At 50.0% G+C, this 15,945-nt stretch overlaps 5 protein-coding genes across 5 annotated transcripts; 2 read left to right on the forward strand and 3 right to left on the reverse strand.

Annotated features, from left to right (window-relative positions):
• Window positions 1-1,106: 1,106 nt before the first annotated feature.
• H257_18610 (hypothetical protein) lies at window positions 1,107-2,239 on the reverse strand. Its single transcript, XM_009847705.1, has 3 exons — window positions 1,759-2,239; window positions 1,415-1,682; window positions 1,107-1,352 (listed from the first exon to the last, which is right to left on the reverse strand). Exons 1-3 carry the CDS (start codon window positions 2,225-2,227, stop codon window positions 1,193-1,195), a joined length of 897 nt encoding a protein of 298 aa, XP_009846007.1. The 5' UTR covers window positions 2,228-2,239; the 3' UTR covers window positions 1,107-1,192.
• A 1,006-nt stretch (window positions 2,240-3,245) lies between these two features.
• H257_18611 (hypothetical protein) lies at window positions 3,246-4,337 on the reverse strand. Its single transcript, XM_009847706.1, has 2 exons — window positions 4,183-4,337; window positions 3,246-4,110 (listed from the first exon to the last, which is right to left on the reverse strand). The coding sequence occupies exons 1-2, from the start codon at window positions 4,310-4,312 to the stop codon at window positions 3,314-3,316; spliced, it is 927 nt and encodes a 308-aa protein (XP_009846008.1). The 5' UTR covers window positions 4,313-4,337; the 3' UTR covers window positions 3,246-3,313.
• Window positions 4,338-8,178: 3,841 nt separating this feature from the next.
• Window positions 8,179-9,034, forward strand: H257_18612 (hypothetical protein; the record flags this gene model as incomplete). Its single annotated transcript, XM_009847707.1, has 2 exons — window positions 8,179-8,389; window positions 8,700-9,034. The coding sequence occupies 2 exons, from the start codon at window positions 8,179-8,181 to the stop codon at window positions 9,032-9,034; spliced, it is 546 nt and encodes a 181-aa protein (XP_009846009.1).
• A 4,090-nt stretch (window positions 9,035-13,124) lies between these two features.
• H257_18613 (L-aspartate oxidase) lies at window positions 13,125-14,849 on the forward strand (the record flags this gene model as incomplete). The annotated part of the gene is made up of 1 exon (XM_009847708.1): window positions 13,125-14,849. The coding sequence occupies one exon, from the start codon at window positions 13,125-13,127 to the stop codon at window positions 14,847-14,849; it is 1,725 nt and encodes a 574-aa protein (XP_009846010.1).
• Window positions 14,850-14,880: 31 nt separating this feature from the next.
• Window positions 14,881-15,914, reverse strand: H257_18614 (hypothetical protein; the record flags this gene model as incomplete). The annotated part of the gene is made up of 1 exon (XM_009847709.1): window positions 14,881-15,914. A coding segment is annotated over one exon (850 nt), but the record flags the coding sequence as incomplete, so codon positions are not given.
• Between the last annotated feature and the right edge of the window lie 31 nt (window positions 15,915-15,945).

The following is a 15,945-nucleotide window of genomic DNA, read 5'->3' on the forward strand; positions in this document are numbered from 1 at the left end:
CTACATAGTAATAGACAAGTGATTAATAGTATGAGATAACATTTGTGCTACCAAATATGTCAAGTATTTTTGTGAACGAATTGGTTGTATTCAATATTTACTTGTCTATTACTATGTAGTAGTTAGTACTACATAGTAATAGACAAGTAAATATTCTATTCATAGTATGAGATAACATTTGTGCTACCAACACTTATTAATATTAATACTACGTAACACATACCGTACGTTTGGGCGAAACAAAATCTTTCATCTCAAGTACTGGTCGGATTTAGCTCGTTCTTTTCTTGTTCGCTCCGTATTAAAACTATATGGCATGGGCCGGAGTTTTAACAATGCTACAGTCAAGCCCGAGGAAAGCGCTGGCGCAGCGTTGCGCACGGTGGATCAACTGATTAAAATTTCCATGATTACAATGATCCGTTCTCGAAATTAAAAAATAGATAATACTAATACTGGTACTGAAATTATATACTTCGAAGTACAAGTCAGTTTCAATACAGTATTACTATTAGTAGTCAAACATAACATACTAGTATGTTTGACTACTAATAGTAATACTAGTCAAGCATAACATACTATTAATAGTATGTTTGACTACTAATAGTAATACTGTATTGAAACTGACTTGTATATAATTTCAGTACAGTACCAGTATTAGTACTGTCTATTTTTTAATTTCGAGAACTATTAGTAGTCAAACATAACATACTAGTATGTTATGTTTGACTACTAATAGTTCTCGAAATTAAAAAATAGACAGTACTAATACTGGTACTGTACTGAAATTATATACAAGTCAGTTTCAATACAGTATTACTATTAGTAGTCAAACATACTATTAATAGTATGTTATGCTTGACTAGTATTACTATTAGTAGTCAAACATACTAGTATGTTATGTTTGACTACTAATAGTAATACTGTATTGAAACTGACTTGTATATAATTTCAGTACCAGTATTGCTATTTATCTCACTCGACACTTCGAAAACACTTGATATTAATATGAGTGCGCTATCAATCACTCACATGCTGGTTGTTTCTTTAGGGATTGATTTGGTCCGAATTGCCTTGGAAAACCAAGTTTACCTCGTCTTGTCAGTCACAATTTGGCTGAATTGAAATGATATAGATCATTGTTCTAACTTTTAATTAGACGATGTGGATCGTCTTAGAGATCAAGTACTTGTTACTTTTGAAACAAATGGGGCTGGGTGCGATGGGCACAGACCAAAGTGTTCTTCATCAACATGGCGATGGTCATGGGGCCGACTCCACCGGGCACGGGGGTGATGGCACCGGCCACTTCCTTGGCACTGGCGTAATGCACGTCGCCGACTAGGCGGTACCTAAGGACATGTTTGGATTGAGTACTTGAGTGCATGTTTTGTCGATAGGTACTACGCCATACCCAGCCTTCTTGGTTGCGTCATCTACAGAGTTGATGCCAACGTCGATGACCGTGGCGCCAGGCTTGATCCAGCTGCCTTGCACCATTTCGGCGCGACCGCAAGCGGCGACCAAGATGTCGGCTTCGCGCACGATACCCTCCAAGTTAACGCTCTTCGAGTGGCAGATAGTAACGGTGGCGTTGCGGCCCAGCAATAGGTGCGCCACGGGGATGCCCACGATGCGGGATCGACCGACGACCACCGCTCGCTTTCCTTCGATTTCAATGCCTAGACCAGACACATTAGTAGTCGATACGGTGGTTAAAATCATTGCATTTTGCAAAGTGACACGTTGAAGTCGTACCATGACGGTCCAAGAGTTCGATGCAGCCCGCGGGGGTGCACGCAACGACGTATGGAAGCTTGGAGCTCACAGACAGCGCCGCCACGTTCATGGGGTGCAACCCGTCGACATCCTTGCCAGGCACGATGTGGTTGAGCACGGATTCTTCGTCGAGGTGGCGAGGAAGTGGCAATTGGACCAAAATGCCATGCACGGTGGGGTCATTGTTCAAAGCATCGATTTCATGAATGAGGGCGTCGTACGCAATGTCCACGGGCAAGTTGATGCTCACGGTGCGGTACCCCAGTTGTTCGCACGCCTTCTTCTTCATGCGGACGTACGTGGCGGAATCCTTGCGGTCGCCAACAAGGACTACCGCAAGGCCAGGCACGACGTAGTCGGCATGTTCGGCGACATTTTTCTGGACTTCGGCCTTGAGTTCTTCGAGGATCGTGGCGCCAATAGCCTTTCCGTCAATGATGATCGTCATGATGGCGAAATGTGAATTTGAATCGACCACTTCCACGTGTTTTATCCGGATTCGACCGTGTGTTATATCCGGATCCCAAAATATGCATAATTGCATGTCGCCCAGTGCTTGTTTTTATATGGATATTCGGACGGAGGTGCAAATTTTATTCGTTTGCCCGGCATTGTGAGTATAACTACCCAAAATATATATGCATAATTTTGGCAGAATGGGTGGCAGGCACATCCAGCACAACACCGTCGAATGATGTGCCATGTGACTTCTTAGTGCACATGCTCCTTGCGCGGTTGGCGGACAGGTGGGTAGATACCGGTACAGCTCACATAATGTATAGTGCACTTCTGTGCGATACCGTACTGTATTTGATGGATGCATAAATCTTAATTAACAGTAAGCTTACACGAAACACATTCGATTAACGTTATCGTAAATCGATTAACAGGTACCGGTAGTAGTTGTTGTGTGCGACCAAACACTTGTCCAAGGCTTTCCAAGCAAGTTCGACACATACACACGAATTCGACCGAGTTTTTCGTGGCTCGAATGGCGTTCCACATGCGGTGAACAGCCAACCAACCAAGGTCGACTAGCACAACAGCCATTGAACCACTGGAACGTGGTCGTGTTGTAAGGCGTAGAACTTGGGCCTATTTGGCCGGTCCAACAAATCTCGGAGCAGCAATGCAGGCAAGCCTAAAAACGAAATCACAACTTCAATTAGCCCATGGCTGCAGCATTCATCAGTGCGGCCTTGGGAAATCCTTCGGATCGGTTGGCATGCAGCCACCTCTGGAAGGCATGACGATGCATTCCCTGTCAATGGCGTTGGTTGGTCAACCACGTTCAAGCCTTGGGTTGTACAGCAGTACAACCTTCGTTGAGATGAGCATGGAGCTATTGGACGATGTGCAGCGGTGCTATTGTGCAACTTAACTGTAAAGAGTGAGCCCCGCTCACTACAGCACAGTCTGTATGTATGTCAGTACCACGGCAGCCCGACATCAACGTGTGTGTGTGGTGGCCACAAAGCAAGCTGTGAATACACACAGTGCTACTTACATTAATTTAGGATTCAAACGATTCTATCTACTTGGCACCCCTTCGAACACCATTCAAGGAGCGTGCCAACTGGAAGTACTCGGCTTGGTTGAGGCCTCGACTGCTGCTGTGTTGTTGCGTGGTAGTCATCGATGGTCGCATAATGACGACGTCTTCGCGCAAGATGGACTTGGGCGACGGCGTGTCGTAAAACGACCCTCCATCTTCTTCCGACACGGCCGCGTGGTATAGGCGCAGTTGCGGCTGTTGTTCGTTCGGGTCGCCTGGCGTCATTTTGGCCGAATAGCGTCCGCCACTGACGAGGACGACGTCGTCCACACTGGTGGTTTCGTGGCTTCGAAACGTGCTGAGCACGTTCGAGTCGGCGACTGACAACGTTTGCTCGCTGCGGATGGACCCGAGAATGTTCGAGGACGAATCGGTGATGGAAGACCCGTCGTCGTCGATGGAGCCCAAGCCAGTGCGCCGCAGCTCCGACGATCGGAGGGTGGGCCAAGGGTAAGCTGTTGAATTGGACCCCGTCAGCTGCAGCGTCATGGTCGCAGACGGAATCCCAGCCGTGCCAGTGGACGTAAGGCCCGCGACCGAATTCGCAAGCCGCTGAGTCTTGAGGTCTTGGAGAAGTAGAGTCGACAGGAACGGCCGACCGCCTGCACGAGACGTTGACAGAGACTCGTGGGGCACTTCGCAATCTTCTTTCGTGCCGACGGGGTTATAGTATCGACGGTATACACATATCATGATTCCAATCACCACCAAGAGGACAATCACGACAGTGATCACCACAATCACCATGGTCTCGTCGCCTGATGTAGCCTTTAAGTCTATGTCGTCATTGCACGATGTCAGTACAAAGGATAAGGCGGAGAAGATGGGTAGTTATAAGAGGAATGTACCACGAGAGTTGTTGGATGCTGCAGCTACGCGGCGAAGGATGGCAGGTTTGGCTACGGTTGCCAATGCAGCTAACATGACGAATACGAGCGAAGTTATGTATTGCTGCAAGTGCAAAGTGGAAATGGCCATGACAACATTATAATGATGAGTTTTGATCAACAGGTGTAGGTGCGTGTTCTACGACGCGACTCTCGGTTCGAGTAGAGGTGGGCATCGTTTCAGAATTCGAACATGTTTGCTGCAAATTGCAGTGCAAATCAGGGAAAGTCGATGACTAGCATAATGGCTCACCATCGAACATTCTGTGGGGATATGTTATGTATATTAATATCAGTAGTACTTAAACGGTGATTCGTTTGGATGGTGGGAAATAAACCGAGTGATTGGATTGTCCAACTCATGCAAGACACAAAGTTGTTCTTCGAACCACATTCTACAATGTTGGGATTCACCCACATCGCCGCCTCCAGGTCGACAGAACTGGCATAATGGTCTGTGTCTGACTGATACTATGTACTAGTTCAGTAGTGTTATACGGCTTGAAATCGAGTGTTTTAGACATCAAACAGGGCATGCCAGCCAAAACGAAGTGGTTTCACAGTGAATTCGAATTAATGCACCGGCTAAATTTTGCAGTTGCCGGTATACTACACCATTAACTGTAAGTTCAGGTTTTTCCGGTATATTTCGTCTGACGCAGCCATGTGCGTTATGTTCGCCGAACATTCGATATATTTCGTCCATACCCTACATCATTGCAGTATATTTCGACTAATGCCCGGTATATGTCGCCCTAAAGGCGGTATAATTCTCACGTTGTTCAATATAGCGTTATTTCAAATATGTACCATCTATTTCGAGTTTAGATGCAAATCAAGTATATCGCAGGTGGTGGATAGCGTTTTGATGTCTAAATCATAGATATGAGTCGATGTGAATCCTCTACAACCTTACACCTTGTAGCTGAAGTTGTTCTACGGTCTAGCCGAAAATGCGGGTGACATGGAAGTTAGGGCCTGATGAAGCAGCGCGTTGATTTGCTTCTAAAATCGAAATAAATGGAACATCATTTGAAATATATTGAACAATGTGAGAAACATACCGCCTTTAGGGCGACATATACCGGGCATTAGTCGAAATATACTGCAACGATGTAGGGTATGGACGAAATATATCGAATGTTTGGCGAACTTGACACACATGGTGTGAATCAGTTGTGCATTGGACGAAATATACCGAGAAAAACCTGAACTTAAATGAAAAATGGTGTAACATTAGTACAATATTGTGGATTCGGTTCAAATTTCCAGATCGAATCACGAATCGACGCTATTGGCTAATCCAATAATGAGTGGATTTGATTCGCTCTTACAGAAAGGACAAGTATATTCAACCAATCAGAACTCCAGCGTGATTCTATATTGATTTGACAAACCACTCAAATTTTGGAAGTTTATACTACCTCTGTCCGGAAGTAAATGCCTCAAGCAGAATATTTGGGAAATAAGCATGGTAATGGTCAAATTATTTGAAGCTGAAAGTGCATATGTAATTCGTTCAAGAAGGAGCTAACCAATCAAAGTGATTCGCACCAAACTTCACCCAATCATGAAGAACTAAGCACGTTTAAACGATCAATACTTTACTCCATATGTAATGGACAATTCAATACGCAGTGAAACCCGGACATCCGGATACATCAATTATCCGTATGAATGGACCAACAACCACATCAAATTCAAAATGGGAGCGAAGAGAAACCTCACGAACGATGACCGTGCCGCAGTCCTGCAGCAACTTCTTGCACGACTGCTTGAACACAAGCACCTCCCCCGTGAAGCTTTCGTTGACGTTGCTGCACACTTTGGGTTCAATCGGAGCACGATACGCCGGATCTGGAAGCGTGCTGGTGTTCACCTTTCCAACGCTACGCGCCCATGCAACAGCGTTGCGTCACGAAAGAAGGGTCACTGTGGACGGAACTTGAAACACAATGACGTTGCGGCCCGGCTCCAACGAGTACCCAAGGCTCGTCGCACGACTTTCTGATTCATCGCCGCTGCCGTGGACATGCCCCGGTCAACCCTGCACGAGTACTACCGCCGCGGCATCTTCGTCAAATACACTAGCCACATCTAGCCACAACTTTGTGATGCCAACAAGGCCGTTCGAGTGAAGTGGTCTATGGACTTCGTACACTCCGTCAACACCACTGACTTTATCTTCGACTCCATGATAGACTACGTGCATGTGGACGAAAAATGGTTCTTTGCGACGCGCGTCAACAAGACATACTACCTTGCACCAAACGATGAACTGTCTCATCGTACGTGCAAGTCTAAACGGTTCATCACCAAGGTTTTGTTCCTCTCGGCGGTTGCTCGGCCGCGGTGGGACAACGAGAAATCGGCTTTGTTCGATGGAAAGATTGGTACGTGGCACTTCACCGAGCAAGTACCGGCCATTCCAGCAAGTCGCAATCGGCCAGCCGGGACGTTGGAGACCAAACCCATCAGTGTGACACGCGATGTGTACCAAGCAATGCTGATTGACCATGTCATTCCTGCAATCAAGGCCAAGTGGCCTGTGGGCGAATCGAGACGTATCATCATCCAGCAAGACAATGCCAGGCCGCATGTTCCTCCACTTGACAGCAGGATTGTTGACGCCTGCACAAGTGACGGATGGATGATGGAGCTCAAGTATCAGCCGCCCAACTCACCCGACTTGAACGTGCTTGACCTCGGGTTTTTTCGAGCGATCCAGTCGCTTCAAGAGAAGAACTACTCGCGCAACGTAGACGACATCGTTGCTGCGACGGACGAGGCGTGGAAGGAAGTAGACCCCATGACACTGAATGCTAATTTTCTGACTCTACAATATTGCATGCATAAAGTCATCCGTGTAGCTGGACACAACAATTACAGGATCCCTCACATGAAGAAAGCGTCACTTGCCTTGAAGGGCATGTTGCCTGAAGTTGTCGCCACCGACGTCGATGTCCTCAATGATGGGTTTGCACTCCTCAGGGCCACCGATATGGCGAAAAAGGTCGACGACTTATCAGCTGAAGTGGCGGAGGCATTGGACATGTGCGAATTTAGCTCTCAAATGGAGAAGCTTGCTGTCGATGGCGAGCTAGATGAAGATATTGAGGGGACCTGGCGAACCTCTTAGGACTACTTGAGCATTGAATATACTGGACTACTACATATTATTGTTAGATTTTGTATTTTCGTTTACTACTACGTAGTAAATAGTATGAAATTTTTATATCGAAGAGATAGTGGTACTGTTGGGGTTTATTCACGGAAATCAGATTTTCCGTTTGAGGCAAATATTTCCGGACAGAGGTAGTAGCGAATTCACAATAGTAACGTTACATAGGTAGTCAATTGTTCACAGCTCAGCAATCAAGTCAATTGTATAACCAGGATATGATGAGCCAGTTTGCATTAGCCCCTCGCCCTCACAGAACAAGGATGCTATTGACTGTAACTACCAATAATAACAGTGGGTGGGGCCAACTTTATTACGGTTCAACCTCCACATTGACTCCATACAAATACTGTATACAGTATTTGTACACTGTAGTATAACGTTATGGTGATGTCCACCGCAATCGGTTGCAAAATGTGAGTTGATTAATTACAATTCCACATTGATACATTGGAAGGCTTCCAAAAATACCCCAGACTGCCTTCTCAGACATGTCTTTATTCATGTCGGAGTGCCCCCTCAGACTGCAGTGTAAGCATGAATATATTTTGCAAGCTCACCAAAAATATACTTAGATTTTACATTCACAGTCAAAATAGAGCCGTTTCGTTGGTTTTATTTGCTCATCCGGCGTGCTACTGCTCTACTGCACACCGGAGGCGACGAAACGACGCCGCATCATACGACTCTTGCTCATGTGATCTTTGCTTCGTGAACGCAACCTTCTACATTCATTGGCCCTCTTAGACGACCAGCTTGACAGTCCTTGGTACAAGATGTATTACAGCCGTCATATGACGTCGTTCATCGCAGCGGTTTCAATTCCACCCGACACCCTCGACAACCTACTTGCCGTTTTCAGTCAGCACTACGCAGTTCAATCTGGCTTTGGTCGTCGTGGCCGTCCTGGGTGGGTACAGTTCAAACACTGCGTGCTTGCAATGGTGTTGCAATTCTACACCCATGCGAACGACGCAAAGACAATGTGTGAGATATTCGCAGTGCCAACCATAACAATATACTACTACTAGTACTACAGTTAGTAGTAGCACTGAACTTGCCGAGGATGTCAGGAGATAACTGCCTCTGAAGTCAAACAGCACGCATAAAGACGTGACACGGTTGCTGGCATGCATGCAATAAAACAATTTACTACAATACTTCAGTTTGTACTACGACTCGCTCGTTACTACTGTATCGCGATCACTTCTCTTTACTGCCACTGGATGGGTATTCTGTGTGTCACCATCCAGTCCGACTGTTAAAGAACAAAGTACATTCCGTCATTGGACGGTAGATAGTGCTGCATCCAAGCACTCCACCTATCACCGCGAGTGGTTCGTCACTTACGAAGTATTCTCGTCGTTTGCTCGTGCAGCCGACGGCCACCAACTTCAAGTAGTCGGACGCGGCACAGTTCGACTCGAAGTCGCTGGCACCAACGGCAACACATTAGCGACTTATCTGCAGGATATTTACCACATCCCAGATGTACATTTCAACCTGTTCTCGGTGGGTCGTGCACTGCACATGGATAGACACCAAATTATTGACATCACTCCTCGGGAGTGGACTCTTGCCACGTATGATGGCAAGCTCACAGCCACCTACGATGAACATACCGCGCTGTAGGTTATTTCGACGCAGCCGTCGCCACGCGTACGCAACCCCACATCGACCGTCCTCGTTACGACGTCAAGTGCGCAGGGCACCATGAAATGCACCATCAACTGGGCCATCCAAGTCATGACAACCTACGCATATTGCGGCATCATTCGAATCTGTTTGCGTTTTCCATCTCTCGACAGTCCATCACCGCCCATGCCTCGTCCGACACATGATTAAGTTCGAAGGCCAAAGTACTTCCCTTTTCATGCAACAAACTACCCAAGTCGTCAAGGCCGCTGGAAGGAGTGTACTCCGATGTGTGGGGCCTAATCAATATCCTCTCTATCTCTGGGGGTCGATATTTCGTAACGTTCATCGACGATTTTACCTGATACACTTTTGTGTACATCATGCAAAAGCGCACAGACTTGTACGAGAAGTACAGCACGTTCTGTCGTGACGCACACCAACGTTACAGCGCCAACGTAAGCGAGCTTTTCTACCATCACTCACCACCCAGTGCGTTTCGAGGAAATCCAAGCGCTCCAAATGGACAACGCCAAGGAGTACGTCAAACTCGGGACACGATTCAAAGCGAATACGGCACCCGTTTGACGTACACGGATGCCTATACCCCGACCCAGAACCATGTGGCCGAGCGGCGTATGGGCATCATCGTCACCATGGCTCGCTCCATGCTACTGCATGGTAATTTACCACAGTTCGTGTGGGGCGAAGCCATCTCCCACGCAGTGTTCCTCCTGAACATGCTGTCGTCCACCACCATCAGAGGGGACACTCCGTATCATCTACGACACCAGAGCCATCCAGACTACGCACGTATTTGGCTGTGTAGCGTATGCATACGTCAACCTTCCTATGCGTGTGAACAATTTGTCTCCCCGATCATGATGCTGCCGACTACCGAGCGGTACGGCTTGTCCGTCGTGGACTGGCGTTCGGCATCGTTCTGAGGACACATCGACTCAGACAGCTTGAGATTGCACTCCATTGGAGTGGGGGCTGGTTTTGAATTCTCCATGCTAAACCTCTTGAGAATCGAGGTTGCATATTGGAATTGATGCATTATGAGAGTTCGAGCAGAACGATCTCGAACAATTTTGAAATCCAAGAATAAACTTGAGAGCCCCAAGGTCGTGCATTCGAAAACGCGATGACAGACCATGTTTGATGGTGCGCATCATGTCCGGCGAAGGAGTCATAACTACCAGGTCGTCAACGTAGACGCCGATGTAAACGGCTTGGCCGTCCATCTGCTTGGTGAAGACGCCGCGATCTTTGACGAGCTGTGTGTTCCCTTTCTGGAGCAAGTAGGTGGCTAGTGTCTGGTACCACAAGCGTGGGGCCTGCTTGACACCATAGACACTGCAAAGGACTTGGAAGGCATCGCGGTGTTAAATCCAGGTGGATGTTTGACGTAGACTTCGCAGTCGATTTCTCCGTTGGGAAAAGCTGTGATGACGTCCATTGCATCGATCTCGTAGTTGAGAGACGCACCGAGAGTAAGCATCGTTCGGAGGATTTCTTTTGCAATGACCGGGGGAGTAACTCTCCTCGTAATCAACACCTTGGATTTGGGTGTGCCCTTGGATCACAAGGTGCGCCATGCAGCGAGCGACGCGTCTCGTAGCATCAGTGACCGAGTCATCGTATTAGATTTTGAACACCCAACGCATGCCAGGTGGAGTCGCATCTGGAGGCAAGGTGGCCGGGACGAACGACCCGTTGGCCTCATGGGCTGCCAGGTCGAGCATCATGGCTTCAAGCCATTACGCTTTGGCTGGCGATTTCATCGCCTTTTTGTAGGTCGCAGGCTCCTCCGAAGGAGTCTTGTCCTTGAGGGCGAGGAGGATATGTTTCGGTGTCGACAGAGATTGAGCGCCTGAGGCGTCCTCAATATACGACATAAGCAACTCAGCTGGACCGTCGTGTGGACGTGTCCGCCGTGTCCAGTGTGGTAGACGTCGATGAGACGACGTACTGTACGACGTGTTCTATCGCTGCTCGAGAACGTGAGGGCCAGGCGGAATTGCGAGCAACTGGGTTGTCGTAGGTGACGACATTGGAGTGGAGGTGGATGACGTTCTCACACACACATGCCAGAGTCGGTACTTCTCGTGGAGCGAGGTACATGGTACGGGGAAGAAATATTCCTCCATTGTGTTGAAGTTCAACGTTCGACGACACTTGGGCGTCGGAGTTGCGGACGACAGGTGTGAGGGGTGGCGAATGATGCCACCCAAACGGGCAGGTGGAGTGATGTGTGATGTCTGGTACATCAAGTACGACAGGGATTTGCCATACTGTACCGGTCGATCGACGAAGTAGATCCTCTCCAAGCGTGGGTAGAGGTGTGGTCGTATCAGCCTCCCCAAGTGTGAGCAACTGCTGATGCCACGGCCTCCCCAAATGAGGGTAGACGTGCTGTCGATGAGAAAGCCTCCCCAAACGAGGGTAGAAGTGTTGGTGTCGTGGACGACGCAGCCTCCCCAAGGGGTGAAGACATACTTGGTTGAAGGGGTGGTGGACTTTGGTCCGCGGTGAAACAGTTCCGCTGGGGATGTTTACTTCGAATACGTTTTACATCCTCGACTGATTTCAGGAGGGGGACTGATGCTCAACGAACGTCACATTCACTTTGTGTGTGTCGATATTCAATAGCTTGAATCCTCAAGATGTCTCGGGTAAGCCAATGTACATGCACAGCATACCACCTCATGTTTAGCACTCCACCCGACCTCGCGTACGTCGTCCAACAACTGAGCCAGTTCCTCACGAACTCCGGCCCTGCCCACTGACAGGCGGCCAAGCGTGCTCTCCGGTACATCAGAGGAACGATTGACTACGGTCTCGTCCTCGGCGGTGCGTACGATCACTCCGCTCCACTTCATGCATATGCGGACAGTCACTACGGTAATTGCATTGATACCTGCCGCTGCCTCGCAGGCTTCGTGATATTTTACCGGAACTGTGCGATCTATTGGATCGCTAAGAGGCTACAGAGCATCGTCCTCTCGACAACTGAGGCAGAACTCATGATTCTGTGCACATTTGCACAAGAATGACTGTACATTAAGCAGGCAGTTAGTGAGATGGGATATCCCAGCACCACATCGATTCCTCTTCACGAGGACAATCAGAGCGCCATCCAGATCGTGAACAACTCTGGACACCATGGGCGTACTAAACATATTGATGCACGCTACCATTTCATCAACGACCGTATAGAACAACAGATGTTTAGTCTTGTTTACACAGATACGCGACATCAAGTCGCTGATATCTTTACCAAACCACTTGATGTGACAACGTTCTGCTCCCTGCGCAGTCAACTAAGGGTGAGGCAGCTGCCGCCCGACAGCATCCTCCGACGCGAGCCAGGGGGCACAACTCCAGCCGCTCGGCCCGTGCCTGTGCCGTCAGAACTAATTCACTCTCAGTTCTTCCTCCACCCACTCACGTGTCTGCTGCTGCTTCATGCCCTTCCAACTCTATTAACAGTTGTATCATATATTTTTTCAACCGCATACTGCAAAATCGATTCGAAACAGGGGCCCTCAGCAGAATTAAATGTCTTAGGAGGATGGATTAAAGAACGGCCTAAGCCAATCAAATCACGTTCGGGCACATTTCTGCCAAACAAAACGTTTGTCCCCTCCACATTTTGGCAAAATATACTGAGTATATATACTTATATTTGTAACCCATAGTGTGTACAAGCTTACACTGTAACTTGGATCAAGTGGATTCGAACCATTGTTGTGTTCATTTTTTGTTGATTTGAATTTTTCCGGATAATATCCGGAGCCGTACCTTCGTGGCAGCCCATCATGAATGGAAATCGTACTTAAGGAAATGAGTCATCCCGATTTATTAATATCAAGCACAATTCTATTTGCGGTACGCAGCCAAACAACAGCAATCGTAGCCGCCACCAACGCCGCCTTCACCTCGTCAAGAGTCCACAGTTTATGTCTGCCAAGCGCACCTGGACATTCAACAAGAAATACGCCACATTGACCTCCGCCCACTAAGTTCAATACCTCCACTTCAATCAACATCCCTCTGACACACTTTCACAACTCAATTTCCCATGTCCCTTCCCCGTCCCAAACCCACCAAGCCCCATGCGCAAGCGTACGCCCTCTCCAACCATCAATACACCCAAGTCACTCTTGCCGACCCACCGTCCTCTATTGCCACCGTTCGTCGCACCCAAGCCCTGATCATCGGTTGTGGCGCCGCCGGTTCGGCCGCGGCCCTCCGCCTCGCCCGCGAAGGCGTCCATGTGATCATGCTGGGTGCCGCCATCAACCCCGCCGACTGCAACAGCTACTGGGCCCAAGGCGGCATCATCTACAAGTCCAAGGACGACTCGCCCGAGCTGCTTTCGTCCGACATCCATCGCGCCGGCGCGGGGGTGTGCCACGACCCAGCCGTGCGTAAAGTCGCGACGGAAGGGCCAGCGTGCGTAGAGGATTTGCTCTTGGACGTGTCCAAGGTCCCGTTTGAGCGCCACGCCGACACGGGCGAGCTCAAGCTGACGTTGGAAGCCTCGCACAACCGCGCGCGCATCCTGTTCAAGGCCGACCACACGGGCCAAGCTATCACGACCGCCATGCAAGCGGCGGTGATGAATCACCCCAACATTGAGCTGTGCACGGGTCGAGTGGTGTACGACTTGGCCCTGAACGACGAGAACGAGTGCGTCGGCGCGTTGCTCGTGGACCGGTCGACGTCGGCGGTGGAGCTCATCCACGCCGACATGACGCTCTTGGCCACGGGGGGGCTCGGGGACTTGTACGCCAACACGTCCAACCCCGAAGGCGCGCGCGGCGAGGGCGTGGCCGTGGCTGCCCGGGCCGGCGCCAAGCTGAAGAACATGCAGTACGTCCAGTTCCATCCCACGACGCTGTGTCTGCCGGGGGAGCGGCGTTTCTTGCTCACGGAGGCGCTGCGGGGCGAAGGCGCCAAGCTACGCAACGGCAGCGGTCACTTGTTTGCGCGGGACTACCACGTGGACGGCGAGCTCGCGCCGCGCGACGTGGTGGCGCGTATGATCCTGAGCGAGATGGACAAGGAAGGCGAGAGCTGCATGTATCTGGACATTTCGCACATGCCGTCCGAGTGGCTCCAGAACCGGTTCCCGACCATTTACAAGCACTGCTTGGCGCGAGGCATCGACATGACCAAGGAGGCCATGCCGGTGGTGCCCGCGGCGCACTACCACTGCGGAGGCGTCCAAGTCGACTTGAGCGGCAAGACGTCCGTGCCTCGGCTGTACGCGGCGGGCGAAGTGAGCTGCACGGGGATGCACGGTGCCAACCGCCTCGCGTCGACGTCGCTGTTGGAGGCGTTGGTGTGGGGGTGTGCTGTGGCGACTGACTTTATGGCCACCACTTTGGTCGGGTCGGCGGTCGAGACGAATGCCGTGGTGCGCGTCCCGGCCGACAGTGCTGGCCTTGGCCGGCGTCCGTGGCAACCCGCCGACGAGGCTGCCGTGGCGACTATCTTGACGGAGCTGCAGCAAGCCATGTGGACGTTTGTGGGTGCCAAGCGGACGGCGGACGGGATGCTGCGTGGTATCAAGATTGTGGGTGCGCTGGAAACCAAGATGGACTTGCTGAGCGAATCGGTGACCGTGACGGCGCGCAGCATGGGCGTGCGCAATGCCGTCAAGACGGCCAAGTACATTGCCGAAGCCGCGCTGGCCAGCCCCATCTCGGTGGGTACCCACTACATTGTGAGCGACGACCCTGTCAGCGACTGCGCCAGCGAAAGCGACAACGAAGTCGAGTGGAAGAACTTGTGCGCGTAGATCGCGTTAACATCCTGCCTAATGATACATGTTTCGTCTCAAGTGTTTTGCGCTGTGCTCGGATGGATCGCTGCCAATATATGTAGCATCACCTTAACGGTGCCATATTTTGAACGAATTAGTGTACCGGTAGTACCATAACATAAATGACCAATTTATGATCACTTTTTCGGAGTGTAGTCCTCTTCGGTACCTATGATTTCTCCAGTACGCGTCTACAAAACTGCCGACGCCACGACGCTATTCGGCTTTGCGATACCTTTGCTGCTCTTCAAGTAGCACACTCCAAACGCAAACGAAAACGCCTTGCAATCGGCAGTCGAACGGCACACTGCACAGCAATCTTCCACCGCGTCAGCAAACGCACTGCCAATATCTGCACCGAAGTAATCCACCCCAGATTCCACCGCAGAGCACTTATACACTCGGCTTGAATAGACGCCACTGGTGAGGGAAGGGCTGGTGCGCTTGCCTTTAAGGTAGCAGATGTCGTTGAACCAGCTAAAAGCATTGCACTTGTCCATCGATTCACACGCCACGCAGCAGCTTTCGAGGGGGCCAGGAATAGCAGCGATGTCTTCCCCGTAAAAGTCTTTGTTGACTTCGATGGGGCTACACCTAGGCGGTGTAGGAGGAGACGCCGTGGCCATGGGGTTAGCCAATACAGCCGATTTGACCCCGACGCTGGCGACCTTCGTGCCCACATCCGATTTTAACCAGCAAGTGCCACCGTTGTCCGTTGTCCACACAAACAACTTGCATCCAGGCGTGATATCGCAGTCGCCACAGCACAAGGACACCTCGCTTCGTTGGGTGGAAGCGAGATGATAGCCAAAGTAGGCCACATTTTCTTCCACGACAGTGCATTTCGAAGGGCTGGGGGCGAAAGTCGGGGCGACGGTCAGGGCTTGCGTTTGGGTGCCACGTAGCGTTGCGACGACTGAGTCCTTGGGGAGGACATTCTTTACGCGCAACAAATTGACAATGTACGTCATCTTGATTGCATAGTTGGAGCCGTACGCAGTCGTAGAGGCCTTGCATCCCCCGCAGTTGTGCAGCCCAATGACGAGGTTGGTTGTGGCGCTCATCAGTGGCG

The sequence above is a fragment of the Aphanomyces astaci genome, assembly GCF_000520075.1.
Source record: "Aphanomyces astaci strain APO3 unplaced genomic scaffold supercont1.186, whole genome shotgun sequence".
NCBI lineage: Eukaryota > Oomycota > Saprolegniomycetes > Saprolegniales > Verrucalvaceae > Aphanomyces > Aphanomyces astaci.